General features: G+C 35.5%; 1 protein-coding gene across 1 annotated transcript; it reads left to right on the top strand.

Moving 5' to 3' along the window:
- The first annotated feature begins 1,000 nt into the window (after window positions 1-1,000).
- Window positions 1,001-11,544, top strand: LOC104108547 (cytochrome P450 CYP72A219-like). Its single transcript, XM_009617613.4, has 5 exons — window positions 1,001-1,324; window positions 7,517-7,737; window positions 8,124-8,368; window positions 8,525-8,909; window positions 10,979-11,544. Exons 1-5 carry the CDS (start codon window positions 1,057-1,059, stop codon window positions 11,402-11,404), a joined length of 1,545 nt encoding a protein of 514 aa, XP_009615908.1. The 5' UTR covers window positions 1,001-1,056; the 3' UTR covers window positions 11,405-11,544.
- The last annotated feature ends 9,383 nt before the right edge of the window (window positions 11,545-20,927 follow it).

Raw genomic sequence — 20,927 nt, 5'->3', positions numbered from 1 at the left:
ACATATCGAATATTGACTGTAAAAAATAATAAAATACAAACCAAATCGAGTGGAGAATGATTTATAAACAACCAAGATGAATCAATGTCTAAAGCCTAAAAACGAATAATCTCTACTATCCTTCTGTGTAAATATCAATAATCTTTGAAATGTGAGAGTGTATTCATGTCTCAATGTTCAACGTGTCCTTTACAGAAATGATAGCCACTCTTCATATAGTGGAGGGATCCTACTTTAGATATAATTAAAAATACATAGTGGGGATCTCATGATAAATTAGTTAATTAATTTTTTTTAATCTCCGCCGAGATTCTCTCCCTTGGTGCGGCTACAACGGCTCTTTGTTTCTTAGCTCGATCTTGGTCAGTTTTGGAACTTGGTCGATCTCTGGATCTCGAACTCAATATTGACTCGAGCTCGATATTGTGTTGAGCTCGGTATCGACTGATCTGGATCTCGAGTTCGATAACACCACTTCGCATCATAGTTCGATTTGGACTCGAGCTCGATATTGACTTCGAGCTCGGTATTGATCTGTCCCTGAATCTTGAGCTCGATAACCTGGCTTCAGATCTCATCTCAATATTATGATGACGACCCTCGGTCCATTATGTTCCAATCTCGACTAATTATATGAAGGGCAAAACCGGTTTTGACAGTATACAAAGTTATATTTATTGATATGAAATATAAATGTATAATGTCTCTCGAAGCCCATTTTAACTCCCAATTACCTCTACGCTGTATGAGAGATAACTAAGTGAAAATCAAACAGACAAGATATTGCGTCCAAAATACTCCATGTATTATGTATTACACTCTATGAATTAAGCACTATTACTATGTCAAGAGTCAATGAAGTTTTTCTTAACTACGGCTTTGTAAAATACTTTGAATTATTAAGTATTGTAACTTATATGGAGTAATATTTTATGTAATTTTTAAATATATAAATCTTATTTAAAAAATTTAAAGAAAGATTCCTTTGACTTTCTTTGTATATACTCTCAGAGGAAGGAGCTGAGAGAAGCTTAGTTGTCACTTCTGAGGGTGGAGATGCTGTGCAACACAATAGCAGTAGTCAGTGTTGCAATTTTTCTGGTATATACATGGAAAGTGTTGAATTGGGTTTGGTTTAGGCCAAAGAAATTGGAGAAATGCTTAAGACAGAGGGGTCTTAAGGGAAATCCTTACAAGCTACTCTATGGAGATCTAAACGAACTGACAAAAAGCATAATAGAAGCCAAGTCTAAGCCCATCAATTTCTCTGATGATATTGCTCAAAGGCTCATCCCTTTTTTCCTCAACGCCATCAATAAAAATGGTACGTTTCTTTTTCTCGATCTCTCACAATTTTTTATGTTTCCCACTTATTTTTATTTATTTAAGAATATAATAAATATAAAAGTTAAATAAAATTATAATTAATTATTATATCAACAAAATATTATAGAAAAAAAATGAAATTTATATGCTGTTGCAAAAAAAAAAAAATGTTTGATGAAACACATTCTAATATTAGTAGCAATGAAGAGTTGACGATGTTGTGAGCAGAGATTTGAACTTGATGGTTTCAAGATTATAATCATTTTAAGTTATTTGGTTCTAAATTAATAATTTGTACTCCATATTTATTAATTTCTTAAACCAAATACATGATTTGAACAAAAGCTATTGGGTTCGACCAAATCTTTTGAACCCGCAACCAACACTGTTGCTCCGCCCCTGGTTGTGAGGTGGTGGTTGTTCTGCACCGGTGATTGGTGATATTTTTTGCAGTAGTGACTAGCGGCGATGACTATGCAGTTATAATTAGTAGCAGATGTAATTGTGTGGTGATCGATAAAATAATGAATAATAACTAGTGATGAAAGTTGTTGATAATGGTGGGATGAAAGTTGATAATAGTAGTGGTAGGTGATGAAGGTATCGTGGCGAAGATAATTAGAAGAAATGAATAATGAATAGAATAGTGATAAAAAGTCATCGCAATCTTTTTTTAAGTATACATCTCATTACTGATTATAAATTAGTCTATTGAGATGAGATTCTCTAATACAGCTGTAACAAAAAAATCTTTTAAATAAAAATAATTTTATTGATGAATTTTTGTGGATACAATTTTGTTGTATTTGATCTCCGTAAAAAGGAAGAACGTCTCTTAGGCACTTCGATATCTTTGAGAAAGATAATATTTGCTGTCTTTAATATTTTTATAAATATTTCATGAATTTATGGAATTTCTGCTATAATCAGATGGATATATACAATTTGTAATGATCAATGAGGTGTTATCATCACCCTTACACATCCATGTGTAAGGATAGATGTAGCGTGTTACCGACGAATTCAATTGAATTCATAATTTTGGACGCAGAGTAAAAATTTATATTTAAAAATTAAAATTATAACAATAATAAATATGAACTATAACTTTAAAAATATAATAGATTTAATGCTAAAAATATTAAAAGTTAAACTCATGAATCGAAGTGATAGCTGAAATTTTAATTTCTTAAGTCATATATTCCAATACGAACATGTAAGAGCTCTTCCCAGGTCCTTTTTGTATACTTGAAAAGTTGACGTTGTGCTTGACCCATTGTTCAATAAATTTTATCAAAACCGCCCCTAGATTATACAATAAACTTGAGTTTCATCCTTTATTTATTCTTATGAACAGAAAACATCCTTCAACTATAACAAAGTGAGCAGATGCATCCTACATCTACTCCAACATTTAAAGCTAACGGTTGTCTAACTATTCCCTCCTCTCCTCCCCTCAAATAGTCAAATTCTCCGCTCATTTGTTACGCTTCAATGACCACTCCAATCAACAACCTTCTCTTCTTTCTTGTCTCCGTCCGTTTAGGTTTAATTGGTCATTTGGTATTAATCTTTTAATAATAATTTGTTACTTCTGTTGTAATTTATGTGGACGAGATGACAAGTAATCTTTATCCTACATTGCTTTCATGGTAGACACATCGAGTTGTCTCAATGAGCTGTTTGATTCAACATTTTGTATTTGAAAAAGTGAGTTGTGAAATGCCTATTACCTGTTTGGTAAAATGCCAGAGTGAACTGTTTGATTTTGCTGTGAAATGACTATTGCTTGGTTTTACCGTTAACTACTGATGATTTTATACTTTGCCATTCAGATTGCATGAGGCTAGTAAAGCCTTTGCTTTAGGTCTCCTAAATTCTGGATCCCCAAAAATATTTTTAGTTATGAATTTTTCATCTTATTTTCGCTTAGACAATATTAAAGTTTATAGAAAAAAAATACAAACTCCTCATAAAAGTAGAAAGAAAGGCTATCTATTTTTTAATAATAGAAATATTTTAGAACTTTAAATTAAGCTACTTAAATCTTTATATTGGTAAATAATATTTTTTAAAATAAGATCCAAGGTAACACATTATAAATACGTGGGTAATATCTTATTAACTTGAATTTTCTTATCTAAATATTAATTCTCCATATTATATTTTGTAAGATAACTACACTACAAACAAAAAGAAAGAAAAAAATAAACCAATATCAATATTAATATTATGTTTTGTAAGATAACTACAACGAAAAGAAAAAGAAAAAAGAAAGGCCCCTTTGACTTTAGGCCATGAATTTTATTGAGACATCCTTGATAATTGTCTGTTGGTTAAAAATCCGAAATATCACCCTTATCAGTATATAAAGTGGTAGTGCAGACGGAAGCTCTCAAGAAACTGAAATCATTACTTAAGAAAACAGACACTATGAAGTATATAAAGTGGTAGTGCAGACGGAAGCTCTCAAGAAACTGAAATCATTACTTAAGAAAACAGACACTATGAATTCTTAGTTGGTTGGCCATTGCCTCTTGATAAATGAATGGTACAGTTTGATTTTGACGAAATTTCCCATTTATGCCATAAATACAGTAATGAATTTGGATTACTACGTTACCATCCACATCACCGGCCAAAATTATCTTCAGCCTATTAGTTTCTTTGATTATCCACTACAATTTTTCTTGACTTTTCTTTCTTGCCTATGTTTTCCTCTAGGTTGATCGAATGTTGCCAAGGCGTTACGCTGAGGTCTCTATCCCCTACAACTTTGTAATTAGGTTTTGCCATATATTCCAAGTTTTCATTTTAGCTAGCGATATTTATAGAAAAAAAATACAAACTCCTCGTAAAAGTAGAAAGAAAGGCTATCTATTTTTTAATAATAGAAATATTTTAGAACTTTAAATTAAGCTACTTAAATCTTTATATTGGTAAATACTCCCTCCGTTTCAATTTATGTGAACATATTTCTTTTTTAGTCCGTGCCAAAAAGAATGACTCCTTTCCTTATTTGGAAACAATTTACCTTTATGCAATGATTTATAGCCACACAAAATAGATTGCCTTATTTTACACCACAAGTTCAAAAGTCTTCTCTCTTTTCTTAAACTCCGTGCCCAGTCAAATGGGTTCACATAAATTGAAACGAAGGGAGTAATATTTTTTAAAATAAGATCCAAGGTAACACATTATAAATACGTGGGTAATATCTTATTAACTTGAATTTTCTTATCTAAATATTAATGCTCCATATTATATTTTGTAAGATAACTACACTACAAACAAAAAGAAAAAAAAAAATAAACCAATGTCAATATTAATATTATGTTTTATAAGATAACTACAACGAAAAGAAAAAGAAAAAAGAAAGGCCCCTTTGGCTTTAGGCCATGAATTTTATTGAGACATCCTTGATAATTGCCTGTTGGTTGAAAATCCGAAATATCACCCTTAACAGTATATAAAGTGGTAGTGCAGACGGAAGCTCTCAATAAACTGAAATCATTACTTAAGAAAACAGACACTATGAATTCTTAGTTGGCTGGCCATTGCCTCTTGATAAATGAATGGTACAGTTTGATTTTGACGAAATTTCCCATTTATGCCATAAATACAGTAATGGATTTGGATTACTACGTTACCATCCACATCACCGGCCAAAATTGTCTTCAGCCTATTAATTTCTTTGATTATCCACTACAATCTTTCTTGACTTTTCTTTCTTGCCTATGTTTTCCTCTAGGTTGATCGAATGTTGCCAAGGCGTTACGCTGAGGTCTCTATCCCCTACAACTTTGTAATTAGGTTTTGCCATATATTCCAAGTTTTCATTTTAGCTAGCGATATTTGATTGAACACGGGGTTTGTAAGAACATATGTCATTTGGTACATACCAAAAGTACCATTAGAAGGTGAAGCCAGTAAGACTAATGCTTTAGGCCCCCAAATTTGGTGGTGGTGGGGGGCATTATTAGCAAAAATAGGTTATAGGCTTATAGTTTTGTTTCCCTAAATACTGATTGAGAAAGACATAAACATACTTTACGGAGTTCTATATGGAACCTTTGGACCTGAATTTTATCATTAACTTAAAGTGTAAGATGGGGAGTGCGGACACCATCGTAAGTAAATTCAGTTCCTTTCTCATTTTTCATGCCTTTGTTTCTTATGCCAATGTCTCAACTATTGCTGTTGAACAACATTAATTGATTTGAAGGTTCTTATTACTCATTACATTATGCTCAACAAAAAAGAAAAATTATTTTCCACCACTGCAATGTAGAAATTGGATTTATTTGATGAGAATGTTGATAATCACAAAGTCTCTTGAAGATTTTTTTTAAAAGATGATTACTTCTTATATATAGTAAACCAAGCCAAGTTTCACTTCTGAGTAGATTTAAACAATTTGAAGCGTATGTTCTTCAATATTCCTTAAAACATAATAGTCACTCTAATATTGACGATTTTGACTTATTTTCTGAATTAAAAGTGTTAAATGATTTAGACTTACCCATGATCAACAATGTCTCAAGAAATATTAAACGAATTAGCTATATTATCAATTGAAAAATAATAATTAGAAGAAATCAACAAAAAATAACTTTGTATCTCACAAAGCTAAAAAAATAGACTTCTAATAATCTAAGATTTTCTTTTTAAGTTTAAGGCCTCCCATTAAATTTTGGCTTTAGGCCCCTAATGTGGTTGAGCTGCCCCTACTTGTGGTCTTAAATATGTCATGACATTTCTATGGCTATAAGAGCATTTCATTGAGGATAGAGTGAGAACTGAGAAGTATGCAGAAAGGTATTAATCTTTTCTAAACAGAATAAACAGGGAAGAGTTTCGTATAAAATGGATCTATTAGTATACTAATAGTTACTGTCTTATCGATGATAGAATGGAATGGAACAAGGATTCATGGGGTTGTTCTTAACTAATTTGAGATTGAAGCATTGTTGATTGATCATGTAATAGAATATTTTAACTGGTTCTAACATGTTACTTGCCCTCTTTTCAATTACCTATCCGTGCTTGTTATGAACAGATCTGTGATTTGCTTTTAAATAACATAGTATATAATAAAATATTTTATACTATTTATGCATCAAAGTATGTCTAATTTAATGAACATATGCCTTTGTTTCATGCTACTTTCTCTGCAGTTGCTAGATCCCATGTAGTGCAGCGGGGAAATGGACAATGTATTCTTTGCATATTATTTCCACACACCCGACTTAAGAAAGAAAGAAAAGATTTCTGAAAAATAACAAAAGTAACCTTAGAACTTTGGTCTTAAACATGCGATGACAATTCTATGACTATAAGAGTATGTCATTAAAGATAAAGTGGCGAGTTTGAAGAGCTTCCGAATATAAAAAGGTCTCATTCTTTTTTGGAGCCGTCTTAAAATAAGTATCATATAAAATGGAAGAAATGGAGTATATACTAATAGTGTTAACAAAATTACACTATCTTACCGAGAATAGGGTAAAGGATAGGGATTATACAGACGTCCTCAACTAATTTGAGATTGAAACTTTGTTGATTGATCGAGTTATTGAGTATTTTAACTGATTCTAACATGTCACTTGCCCTCTTTTTCAACTACCTAACCATACTTGTTATATCTGCTGTTTGCTGTTGATTAAATAACGTAGTAGTAGTTTATACTGTGAGTATAAAATAAATCCAATTCAAGGAACAAAAGCCCTTGTTTTACCCTTCTTTCTATGTATTGCCTAGAATCCACGTAGTGCAGCAGAGAATGGACTACATAATCTTTGCATTTTATATCCACCCTTTGTAAATATGAAAAGTTCTATTGAAATCGTGAGGGAAAAATCTTGAAATGCCCACCCTCTATAAAAGAAATATGGATAATAATATAAGGTCTCATATACAAATGTTTGTCAGTAATTAAAGGACGTTAAATCATGAGTAACATATAAGAAGATATCCTAATTCATATGTCCTTCTCTGTTTCTTTCTTTTGTTTCTTCCTTTACTGTTTTCAGTGAAAAACCAGAAATGGCCAAGTCTTGACTCATCCAAAGGGAAGAAAGTCATCAAGTCATGTATTAATATGTATGGTGGATAAATATAGACATTTCTTGTGCCAATTCCAGCATAGTAAAAAAAAAGGATTTTTCTCTAACCCAAAAATGATTACTCGCAGGTAAAACTTCTTTTGTCTGGCTAGGCCCATATCCAGTAGTGTTGATCACAGCTCCTGAACATGTAAAGGAGATTCTGACAAAGAGTTATGTTTATCTAAAGCAAACTCATCCCAATCCATTGACCAAGTTATTGGCTCAAAGTCTTGTAAACCTTGAGGAAGAGAAATGGGCCAAACACAGAAAAATTATCAATCCTGCCTTCCATGTGGAGAAGTTAAAGGTTATACTTCTTTCTCTTATTACTTTCTCTGTTTCATTTTATATTTATTTTGACGGGCAAGTTCAAGAAAGAAAGAAAACTTTGAATCTTGTGGTCTTAAACAAAAGATGCGTATAATGAACAAAAATGTCTTTTAAATCTTATGTTCTTAAATATGCCACGGCGGATATTGGAAGCTAAGGGCTACTATATATAGAAAGTGGCATTCTTTATTAAATAGACTGAAAAGGAAAGTAAGACATATAAATTGAAATAGAGGGAGTACCAAATTTAGAGAAGATGGTAAATTTCAAATGCCTTGGACTTAAGATTGCATATTGAGATGTCTAACCTTAAGAAGTTATCCATTTATAACAAGCTCTGGCTTTTCCATTTGTTTTGTACAGCATATGCTGCCAGCATTTTATCAGAGTTGTAGTGAAATGCTAAGCAAATGGGAGGAGATTGTTCCAAAGGAAACGTCATTCGAATTCGACGTATGGCCAGATCTTCAAGTAATGACCAGTGAAGTCATTTCTCGCACAGCATTTGGGAGTAGCTATCAAGAGGGAAGAATAGTATTTGAACTTCAGAAAGAACAAGCTGAGTATGTAATGGAAAAAGGACGTTCAATTTATGTACCAGGATCAAGGTACAATAATTACTTCTCAGATTTCCACGTTTCATAACTTTCTTTGTCATTAAAAAGGAAATATCTGACTCTTAACAAATTAATACAAAAGGAACTGAACTTACTATGCCTTTCTACGAAAAGACTTATCTTGTTTGCTTAAATTTGTTTTTATAGGTTCCTGCCTACTAAAACGAACAAGAGAATGCTGGAAATCGAAAAGGAAATTCAAACAACAATTAGGCGTATCATTGACAAAAGATTGAGGGCGATGAAAGCGGGGGAGACTAATAATGAAGACTTGTTAGGCATATTACTTGAATCCAATTTGGAAGAAATTGAACTGCATGGAAGCAAAGAGTTTGGAATGACAGCATCAGAAGTGATTGAAGAGTGCAAGTTATTCTATTTTGCTGGCCAAGAGACCACTTCAGTGTTGCTTGTTTGGACAATGATTTTGCTGTGTTTACATCCAGAGTGGCAAGTACTTGCCAGAGAGGAAGTGTTGCAGGTCTTTGGAAATGATAAACCAGATTTGGAAGGACTAAATCGCCTTAAAATTGTAAGTACTTCTCTTCTAGTCTTTTCTAGAGTATGTTTCGTGTCCCCTCAATATTGTCCTATCAAACCCCCTAAGTTGACAAGCAAACTAAGAGGCCGATTTGCTTGAGTACTAATTGAAAGTAGTTATAAGCAGCAAGTGCTGAATAATATTTTTAGGCCAAATACCTGTGCGGCCCCTTAAACTTGGCTCCAGTTTCTATTTTGACACTTCAACTAAGGCCAGTACCTGTTGAGCACTCTACCTTATTTGAAAGTGTACTTATTAAGCACAAAGTATGCCATGGCAAACACAAGTGTTTCTCACTTTCCCAAAGCCTCATGCCAAAACCATATTTTTTTCTTTTTTTAATTATTTGAAAACATATTTTTTACCTGAAATGACCTCACCAACTCCACGACATAACACCGTGAACCACCGGTAGCGTGAACCCAAAATGCCATAACCACCAGCTTCAATGTCTCTGTCTTTCCTTACAAAAATCACAACTATCTTCAACAACACAAAACACATACAGTTGCACCAACAGCTTCACCAAAACTCGACAATCGTCTCACCTCACCTTCACCAAAAAATCTCATACACAGAGAAAATCACCATTAACACAGAACAAAAACCTCCCTTTCAACAACAACAATAACCACCCAGTAAAATCTCACTAATGGAGTTTGGGGAGGGTAGTGCGTACGCAGACCTTACCCCTACCCCGAAGGAGTAGAGAGGCTGTTTCCGAAAGACCCTGGGCTCAAAAAAACAAAAAAACAAAAGGACAAAAAGGAGACAAAAAAACCTCCCTTTCAGATTCTTCAATTTCGTCAAACGTAAACAGAGGAATCAAAGGTACACACAACGATTTAAACAATTCACATTCTTCCCCTCAATAAAAGTCATTGGAACTTGAATTTTTCTTAAATTTCAATCAAAAAATAAGATTTTAAATTTTTGTTCGTAAAATAATTAAAACCCATAAAGGAAAAGAAAAAAGAAAAAAAGAGAGGAAACCCCAAGAAATTTGAGAAAAGCTTGGGATATCCATTTACGTTCTCAAAGGGAAAGAGAATCATAGATTTGGGGAAAACATCAGTATATTTGAGTGAGTCATCTTATCTTTCTGCCTCGTCCAAGTATCAAATCAACATCATTTTTGGTGAAGACAGTGTCGATGGTAGCTACGGTCGAAAGTGATTGAGTAGTTTTTATCTGTACATAGGTGAGGATTACCTGACAATGAATGGTGAAGGAGGAGGAACTGGGAAGAGAAGGGCGAAGAGACGATGGAACTACTTAGGTGGGGGAGGGGATTTTATGTGAAAATAAAATTTCTTTTTTTCTTAAGATTATTTGGACCCAAATGCGACGTGTCTTTGTATCATTCGTCACTTTGCCACCTCATCCGCATGTGACTAACACACGCTTTATTTTTTTGACTGGCAGTAAGTGAGGTGTTTAATAGGTACACTTTCAAATAAGTTGGAGTGTTCAATAGGTACCGGCCTTAGTTGAAGTGTCAAAATGGAAACTGAAGCCAAGTTTAAAAGGCCGCACAAGTATTTGGCCATATTTTTATATGCTGAAACCGATTTTATAACTGATACATTTGAATAGAAGTACAAACAATTGATGTGTTTGGTAAAAAAAAAGTATTCATAATCATTTTTTGTTAAAATTATTAAAACTCCCTTAAAGATACTTATAAAATGTATAAATTAAAAAGTATCTTTACAATGAGAAGGACAAACTACAGAAATGGAATGGACTGTGAGTTACTGCTTTGTTTTGGGAAGGTATTTAGTGGATTATAAAAAATATTAGGGATAAAGTAGTCATAGTTTTGGCCAAACCAAAAGCGCTTATAAGCTGAAATCAACTTATGGCTTTTGGATTATATATACTTCTGGTGTTTTCCAACACGTAGGGCAGCCCGATGCATTAAGCTCCCGCTATGCGCGGGGTCCGGGAAAATGCCATACCACAAGGGTCTATTGGAGCCAAAAATGCTTATAAGCTTGTTAAAGCTTATCCAACTACCCTCTAATCCAACTGCCAAAAATGCAATACTTTTTTCACAGGTGACCATGATCTTGTACGAAACGTTAAGGCTATTCCCACCATTACCTGTATTTGGTAGAAGGACTAAAGAAGAAGTGAAATTGGGAGAGCTAAATCTACCAGATGGAGTGGTACTCCTTATACCTGCAGTTTTGGTACATTATGACAAGGAGATATGGGGTGAAGATGCAAAGGAGTTCAAACCAGAAAGATTCAGTGAAGGTGTGTCAAAGGCAACAAATGGACAAGTCTCATATATACCATTTGGCGGGGGACCTCGAATTTGCATTGGACAGAACTTTGCAATGTTGGAAGCAAAAACGGCAATAACTATGATACTTCAACGATTCTCTTTTGAGCTATCCCCATCTTATACACATGCTCCATTTGCAGTTGTGACTATTCATCCTCAGTATGGTGCTCCTCTGCTTATGCGCAAACTTTAAAATTATATTTTACATCATTGGCATTGTATTCTCCATGCTTTGAATGAGCGATACTAAATTGTCGCGTGATGGCTGAAGTTGCTCTTCGAATTTAAACACTGCAGCTTGGTTAATGTTATCAGAATTGTTCACTTCTTAAATTTTTTTCCTTTCCTTTAGTTGGTGTATTTGTTTAGCTTTTGATAACATTCCATCTAATCTTGTGAAGAGTTTGAATAGTACTTCCTATTGATGCAACTCAAACATTTAGCTACATTTCAAAAAACAATAAGTAGATTGAACTGTGCATATCACTCACATTAAGCTTTGCAAGTCAGTATACAAGCTTTGCAAGTCAGTATACGTGCCCACATCTCAAAGTGTTAAATCGTAAGTAGTCTAAAGGAACACATTACGAACAATTAGGATTCAATGTGCAAAAGGCCTGATATCTCGTTTCCTTATATATATAGTGAAACTCTTTAATTTCTGTTACCACCACCCTTCAAATGAGCAATATGTTTTTTATGCCCACTACTAGTATCACATTAAATTCCAAATCCAGTCTTGTCAAAAGGAAAAAATCCAAATAACCTATTAGGAAAATCAGATGTAGGATTTGGGTGTCTTGTTGTAAAATCATATACGTACGAATGTTTAATGAAAATCATATGCGTATCCTGGCTCACCAAGGTAAATTAATAAGTCATTTTCATAAAACATACGTATATGATTGTACTAGATGCAAATGACAAACACAATTAAATAAATATTCAACATAAATCTCAACAATTGCAGAAATCTCCTATTTCTCCTTGTCTGTTTAACATTTTGGTGAAGGACAATAGTTTGCACAAGAAAGAAGAAACAAGACACTTACTCCATATAGTAAATACAAGTATAAGGAGCTAAATTAATATATGGGACAGGATTATCCCACGGTAACGATCGAATGAATTTAGCATATGTTTTCCATCTCAATCTTTTTAGCAACGTTGAACATCAAAGTCACTTAATTATGTCGGAAGGTCATTCAACTAGATTTCTCAAACTTATGATTGCCAAAAATCTATTTTACCCTCCAAATTATCAACGTTTCTCTTCTTTTTATTTTTTTATTTTTAACTTTTTAATATTGTGATTTTTTCTCTTTTTAATTTATATTATGGACTTACCTATATAATTCATAAATTTTATTTATAAAAAATAAAAAATAAAAATAGTATTTGAGCATTTATAATGTTGGAATAACAAAAATATTGAGCATAGTAGAAAAACAATTTGTTCGTAATAATAATTTTGATATTAACAACAAAATCTCAAAAATTTATTTACATAATTCAGAATGAAAGAAAATAAAAGTTTTAAAATAGATATTCCATGCACGTAATATAAAAACTAACTAATTAAAATAAAGGTATTTATAACAATACATTATATATATTCTTGAATATTATGCTCAATTATATTATTATTCCGACATTATATATGCTAGAAAGTTTTTTTTATTATATTAATAAAATTTATTTATTCTATAGGTAAGTCCATAATGTAGATAAAAAAATCATAATATTAAAAAAGTAAAAAGAAAAAGAAAAAAGTTAATAATTTAAAGAGTAAAATATGTATTTGACAATCAAAAGTTTGAGAAATCTGGTTGAGTGACCTTTTGAGTGCTATAAGCATAATTAAATGACTTTTATGTTACAAATAAAAGAAAGATGACTTTATTAGATAATTTCATATAGTTGAGCGACTATTTAAGTAATGGACTCTTAAAAATTGCAATATACAAATAAATATTAATAATTGTGTATAGAATTCAAAAGAAAAAAGTAAAAATAAAATAGTTAACCATTTTGGATTAAATGCATGGGAGTATCTACAAAAAAACATTTTGTATGGGACGAAAGCTAACTTGGTGATCGTTTGGTAGGATGTATTCGGGAAAATAATATATGTATTAGCTTTAGTATTATTAATTCCTTATTTGATAGTGTTTTTCAACCTATATATGACTAATACTTGTATTGGTTATACACTCTATTCATTATTATTCTTATTCATAGCAAACTATGGTATTAGCAACACCATGATTCTAATACACGGATAAGCATGTATAAAGTCAGAACTGGTTTTAATACACCAAACCAAAAAGTCAATAAGAAATAATCTCAAGATAATTAATTACAACATTACTAATACGCGTTATTCAGTACTATTCTTATACACCCTACCAAACGACCCCTTATTCATTAGCCCCGTAAAACTTTAACACAGTAAAATGTAAGTATGACGTATATCTGTCTCATCCTTAGACTAGTGCCCATCAAGTGTCGATTTATCTTAATTTTTAGTCTTTGATTGTCACTACCAACTATGCCGATGAAAATTCATGAAAAAGTCTTGCCCCTCATTCATGCACTAGTATATATTTTGTGTTTCCATCCTCTTATAAAACTCCACAAATTTGACCAATTGGGAGAAACATCTTTATTCGTTATGTACAATTTCATCAATTACCTCATTTTCTCGTCGATGTTACAGAAAAGCAGGTACTCTTAACTTTTTATACTATTTATTACAAGAGAAAAGAGTATACCTGAGAGAAGTGGGTTGCTCTAGTGGTAAGCACTTTCCACTTCCAACCAACCAACCAAGAGGTTGTGAGTTCGAGTCACCCCAAGAGTAAGTTCTTGGAGGGAGGGAGTCGAGGGTCTATCGGAAACAGCCTCTCAACCCCAGGGTAGGGGTAAGTTCTGTGTATACACTACCCTCCCCAGACCCCACTAGTGAAATTAAAGATGATAGCAGTTGTCTGTGTTACAATTTTGGTGGTAGTATATATATGGAGAGCATTGAATTGGGCATGGTTTAGGCCAAAGAAATTGGAGAAATACTTAAGACTAAGTGGTCTTAAGGGAAACCCTTACAAGCTACTGTATGGAGATTTGAAAGAGTTGACAAATAAACTCAAAGAAGCCAAGTCTAAGCCCATCAATTTCTCTGATGATATTGCTCAAAGGCTTATTCCTTTTTTGTTTGACTCCATCAACAAAAATGGTATGTATCCTTTTTACTGTGGATATTTTCATGTATATTTTACTCCGTATGATCTACTTTCACTTAAAATCATGCATAGTAAAAGCCCTGATTCTTTTTTGAAGAATTAACCTAAATAGTCGTTCACCTAACCGTTTAAACTAAAAATAACCGGCGGAGGTACAATGAAGAATTAACCTAAATACCTGATTCGCACGGGTACTTAGACTAACAACAAAGCAACTCACCTCTCACGCAACTGAATTGTTAAAGAGGACAGAGTTGAGGGCCCACAGCGACCACATTCAAGTTTGAAAATCACTATGGTTCAATTAAATCACTCGATGGTTGCCAAAGTCAACACAAGAGTCACAAAGTCTCTAACTAGAGCTATTTCTTTTAAAAACCTTATTTTTAACCATAAACACGTAGTTAAGTGTATTGGTGCCAAATGAAGCACGATTGATTCTTCGAGCATGACTCAATTAGGTCTTTTTATTCATTACTACTACTATTATTACCTAAACACAAAACAGACTCATTCTCTTAAGAAGGTTGTCACGCCATGTTACATCCCGTACTTTTCTATAGAGGATATGTGACCATAAGACCCTGTAAGTTTAACAACCTTGATACCGTTAGATACATTTTGATATGGCATTTATATTGAATGGAACATTTTTGTAAAAAGTTTAAAAAATATGATTTTATATAGTAATTAATATTATTATAGAATATATTTTAAATTATACACATAATATAAGAAAGTTTATGAGATTTTTCTTTCACATATTATGAACCATAAAATCTCACCAGCTTGGCATGTATTGGTATACAACCTTTTAAGTTGAAGCAAGAACAAGAAATAGTCTTATTGTGTAGTCCTAACAAAGGATGGAACACTCTTTTCTGAATTTCAAATGGTTTGTACAAATTGTACTACCGTACTTCCATTGCTCAATTGTTGTTATGTCTATGGCTGTGTAACGTGAGGCTTCCATAAGAATTTTCAGCCAAGATTTCCTTGCATAGTAACGTTAACCATTCTAAATATGTTTGGAAAGGGAGTTTACTTTGCTGCAAACTTTGTGGGTATACTAAGCGAAGGACTAAGAATTGCTCCTCCAGAAGCCCAGCTACAATATATATGTTTAAAAACGTGATTTTACTTCAACAAAATTTTATACGAAGCTATACTGCGTAATAGCAACGGGATTTACAATTTTAAGAGAGCACAGTGTAATCTTTCTTAAGAGAATCGACTCAGGTATGTTAAGGCTAATTCTTCATTCTTTTGGCATGATTCAAGTAAGGATACGTAAACGTAATACTATTCCATAAGTGGTTCTACTCTTAGCTGTTAAGGATGTCCATGTTATTCATTCCTGTAAAGCGATATTCAAGCATGTCTAAGTATGTTGCTAAGTCTATATTGAGGCGTACGATAAAGATATTAATGTTTATAATATAGTAAGACACGCATCTTCATGCATATTCATTTACCACCGTGCTACGGCCGGTCAGGCAGTTACCACCGGTTGGGCAGTTATGTATCCTTATTTACCATCGGTTGGGAAGTTATGCATATTCATTTACCACCAAGCTACGACCGGTCGGGCAGTCATGCATTTACCACCGAGCTATGGCTGGTTGGGTAGTTACATATTTATCACCGAGCTACGGCCGGTCGGGCAGTTATGCATTTACCACCGTGCTACGGACGGTCGGGTAGTTATCACTGATCAGTTGGGCAGTCATGCATCATACGATATGGATAATAGTCTCAAAGAGAAGCATTATATATATAAGTATAATAAGTATGCATATACGGTGGCACTTCAGAGATTCAGGTTGATTCTTATATGTCTTTAATTAATGTTGTCTTATTGTTATGTTTCAGTTCTGCCTTACATACTCAGTATATTATTCGTACTGACGTCCTTTTGTTGGGGACGCTGCATGCATGCCTGCAGGTATAGATAATCAGTTTGACGAACCCTCATAGTAGACAAGATTGGCATTCAGCAAAGGATCGGTAAGACTCCACCTCATTCGGAGTGCAGCCGAGTCTATGAGTCATCTTGTCAGAATTTTGCTAAAGACTTATAGGTAGGCCGGTACCCTATCCCATTTGATGTCAAATAATCTTAGAGGCTTTGTAGACAGAGTTTCATTTTGTACAGTATGTCAGAGGCCTTGACGGCCCATACGTATTCATAGTTTATGAAAGATGGTTCATTGATACAACGTTTGTCCACTTATAGTTATACATTATGAGTTGTGGCCATGTTGGCCCTTGATAGTTACATAAGAAAAAACAAATGAGTTACATAGTGATTCGCTCGGGTTAGTACGGCACCGGGTGCCAGCCACGCCTCCCCAGGTTGGGGCGTGACACGCCATTCATTGTTGGGTCGAGTCACCTGGTTCACACAATGACTACCTTTAGAAAGAAATGTGACATTAAGAAAACCAAAGGCTTATTATCTACTGTAACATAAAAAAGAAGTTACTAATTCAAAAAGAAGCTACTAAATTAAACACTAGCTAATAAGAAAACAAACATAAAGAAGCTACAAAGCAAAAACTATCGAAAGCATAACGAATATACATAATGAGAGAGAAAAAGAAGATATATACATAATGAGAGAAGAAGAAGAAGAACATAGTATCAAGTTATTACAAGCCAAATGTCTCAGAATCATCAAATAAGATCAAATAAACTCCACCCCCTGAGTAAAAATAATCATTGTCCCCAATGCTTAACAAAATAAGAGTAAAGGAAGGGAACGAGTGAAGAAGACTCCTTATGGCTCATTGGACATCTTTATGTCCCCAGCAATGTCACCACCCTCAGTCTCTTCCAACTGGATCTCATTATCCTCAACTCTAGGAGTGACTGGGTTGGTGAACATCCTCGGCAGTGTCGGCAACAAAGTCTGGCTCCTCAGACTGGCCAGCTGGTGCTACCAGTGCTGATGGTGCTGCAGGATCTGGGCCTGAAGGGTGTGGGTCAATTAGCATGTCAAAAGGGATATCTCCGATCGCAGCAGTCTTTGTAACCTGTCTTTGGAGCTTGTCCACTGATTTCTTACCGGCCTGGGACTTTCTCATTTTCTTGACTTCTTTGCCTAGCTCTTCGATCACTGACCTGTGCTGAACCAGGGTAGCCATGATGGTGTTCTAGTTCTATAGGAGCTTCTTCAGTGTCTCCTCAACTATCGGGGGAACCTGAGGTGCCTGAATATAAGAATGTGCTGCAATAGTACTGGATAAGTCAGACAGCTTTGCAGTGGCTGTCTGTATCCAGTTGTTGAGGCTCGCCAATGTATGAGAGACTCACAACGCAGAAAGTGGAGCAATAGGTATGGGCACCGGCTTCAAAGCCGAGGTGGAAAATGTGGCAGGAACTGCAGTAGGAACTGAAGATAGTGGTGGAGGCATAGCTGCGGTACTTGATGAAGGCTCGACCGAAGTGGATGGAATATCAACTGCCTCTGCAACTACCACCGATGGCTCATCATACTGGCCTGTAGTGGTAGACGACTGACCTTTTCTCTTAGGGTTGTGTGCATCCATCAGTGAGTACCATAAGAAAGGCTTCTTTGCCCGTACCTTTGTATCAAATTCCCCTAGCTCTACCCTCGCATCCGTGAGATACTCTGTAATAGTGTTGGGATACTGGTAGGACGTGTCAGCTTGCCGAGCGATCACAGAGATGTTGGCCAACATCACGGAACCCACGTTGATAGGGTACCCGGCCATGATAGAAGCAACTAGAACTGCCCAAGGAATCGGGAGATAGGTCTTATTCTGACATAGGTCCAGTCTGATGCATACAAAGGTTTGCCACCCCTTTTGTCACATTTGTCCCTTTCTTGATACATTGGCGTAGAATTCCCGGTCAAGGTACTCCTTAGCATCTACCACGCTCTGGGTAAACCACATCCACCATTTGCGTTCTTTAAACTGTCTCAATACTGAAGGGTTATACCTCTCCTGATCTTTCAACTGAAACTGTCGCTCAAAAGTGAGAGACCTCACTGGCCACCATTCACGGAAGCTTAAGAAGGCGGCCAAGTTGACAAACCTGTCTTCCCATACCTCTTTCTTCTTTGACCTTTCAAAGTCGGCAACTGTAGCATCTCCCCCTCTGCCATCATCGGGGATGTCCTGGACTGATGTCTCTGGTGCCTCAGGGGCAAGTATAGTAGATGGCTCAGAAGCCTGACTAGCACTTTTTGACCCCTCGGAAGTGCTGTGAGACGTGGACGACTCGTCCCTGATTTGATACCTCCCTGGCGGCCTTGACTGGACAGCCGGCTGCTCATGTACAACGACTGAGTTTCCCTCTGATGCTTTCCTAGATGGGATATAAGAACTGGTCTCAGAAAGGTCTGCACCTCTCCCTCTGCCGCTTGTATGTTTCTTTGTGATTTCATGCTGTTGGGCACTAGATAAGGGTCTCTTCCCTCGTCCCCAAGAAGGGTCACCCCTTCCTTTCGAAGTGTCGCCTCTGCCTCTAGATCGAACCATTTTTTGTACCAAGCAAAGGCGATTGTTAGTTGCAATTCAAGTTCAGACATACAATGAATGTAAGGACACACCAGAAGACATAGTGAGGAACACAATTGAAACATGCTTGCAGGATAAGGATCTGCGGTCCGCACATTTTTCATTGCAGCCGCAAAATGGGCCTTGCGGGCCGTATAATTTTCTCTTGCGGCCGCAAATGTGAAGTGCGTTCCGCACATTTTTCATTGCGGCCGCAACTCATAAACCACAAATAGTCCAACTCTCTGATGACAGAGAATTGGCTGATGTGCGGCTGCAACATATTTTCTGCGGACCGCACATTTTGTCTTGCAGCCGCACATTGAATCACAAATATTACACTTCTCTAAAGACAGTAAAGTAGCTGTTTTGTGGCCGTAATGGAAATTCCGCAGTCCGCAAAATTTTCCTTGTGGCTGCAGAACCATTCATTCCTAGAGTTACCCTAGACTCAACTTCTATGGACCGCACAATTTCTTGTGCGGCCGCAGATTTCAAACAATTATGAATGATTAGTACATTTATCTAGGGCTTGTAATTGTTTGCACAAATTTTGACATGGAAACAACGTATAAGCATGAAAATCTATTGACCCATTCCCAATGTATTAGATAACCCACTACATATTTACCCCCACATGGTTGTAAATTTGAATTTTACTTACAAATGGTCTAAAATTTGACTAAAAATCTAAAAATCAAAAGAAATAGATTAACAAGATTTTGAAGCATACCAAATGAGTGAGTGTGATGAGTGATTTATCAAAGATGTTGTATGAATGTATAGGTAGACTCAGCAAGAAAGTTCAAAAGGGTATGTGATTTTTGCTCAGAGAGGGAAAAGGGTAACAGTAACCCTAGCCCTCTATTTATACGTATCGAGTATCTAAGGGAAAGAAGAGTGAGTGAGGCCGCATAATTTCAATTGTGGACCGCACTCTGTTACCTGGTAAGCTAAAACATCATTTTGTCTGTGGTCCGCAGATTTTTGTGTGCGGCCGCAGATTCTTGTTGCGGACCGCAGATTTTGTGTTGCGGCCGCAGATCGACCATTTTTCTGATAGGCCAACTTCAGAGAGTTGGCAATTTTCACCTTCCATCTATGCGGTCCGCAAGTTAATTGTGCGGCCGAAGAGCACCTTTTGCTGCAGCAACTATAATTGTGAGGTCCGCTCAATGCAACTGCGGTCCGCAATTCATTCAACACTTAACCAGATTTATGTCCAAAATTCTCGTAAACCACACTCATCCCTGCAACACACTTCAAATCAAGTTAGCACAAAAATAACACCTAACTACAAAAGACACAAAGAAAAGAAAAAGAGACATGGGTTGCCTCCCAAGAAGCGCCTGAGTTAATGTCGCGGCACGACGCAGAATACCATTAGTTGAAATGAATTATTGCCACGACGTGGACATCTCCAACTTTTCCCAAATAGTGCTTCACCCGGTGACCATTGACTCGGAATGCCTCATTGTTTTTATTCTTCAAGTCCAATGCACCAAAAAGTGTCACACCCACAATTTCAAAAGGACCACCCCATTTAGACTTTAGCTTTCCGGGAAACATCCTCAACCTTGAGTTGAAGAACAATATGAGATCGCCCACCTTGAACTCTTTGTTCCAAATGTATTTGTTATGAAGATATTTCGTCTTTTCTTTGTACAAGGACGAACTTGCATAAGCATGATACCGAAACGCATCCAATTCATTCAAATGTGCAACCCTCAAGTTAGCGGCTACATCCCAATCAAGATTCAATTTCTTTAGAGCCCACGTGGCTTTGTGATTAAGTTCCACCAGAAGATGACAAGCTTTTCCGAACACCAACCGGTATGGCGACATTCTGATGGGTATTTTGTAGGCCGTCCGATAAGCCCATAATGCATCATCAAGCTTGTTGGACCAATCCGTCCGGTTAGCATTCACTGTTTTGGACAAAATACTC

Source organism: Nicotiana tomentosiformis, chromosome 7, assembly GCF_000390325.3.
Source record: "Nicotiana tomentosiformis chromosome 7, ASM39032v3, whole genome shotgun sequence".
In the NCBI taxonomy this organism is placed as follows: Eukaryota; Viridiplantae; Streptophyta; class Magnoliopsida; order Solanales; family Solanaceae; genus Nicotiana; species Nicotiana tomentosiformis.
The sequence above is the reverse complement of the archived record's forward strand: the minus strand, read 5'-3'. Positions and strand labels throughout refer to the sequence as shown.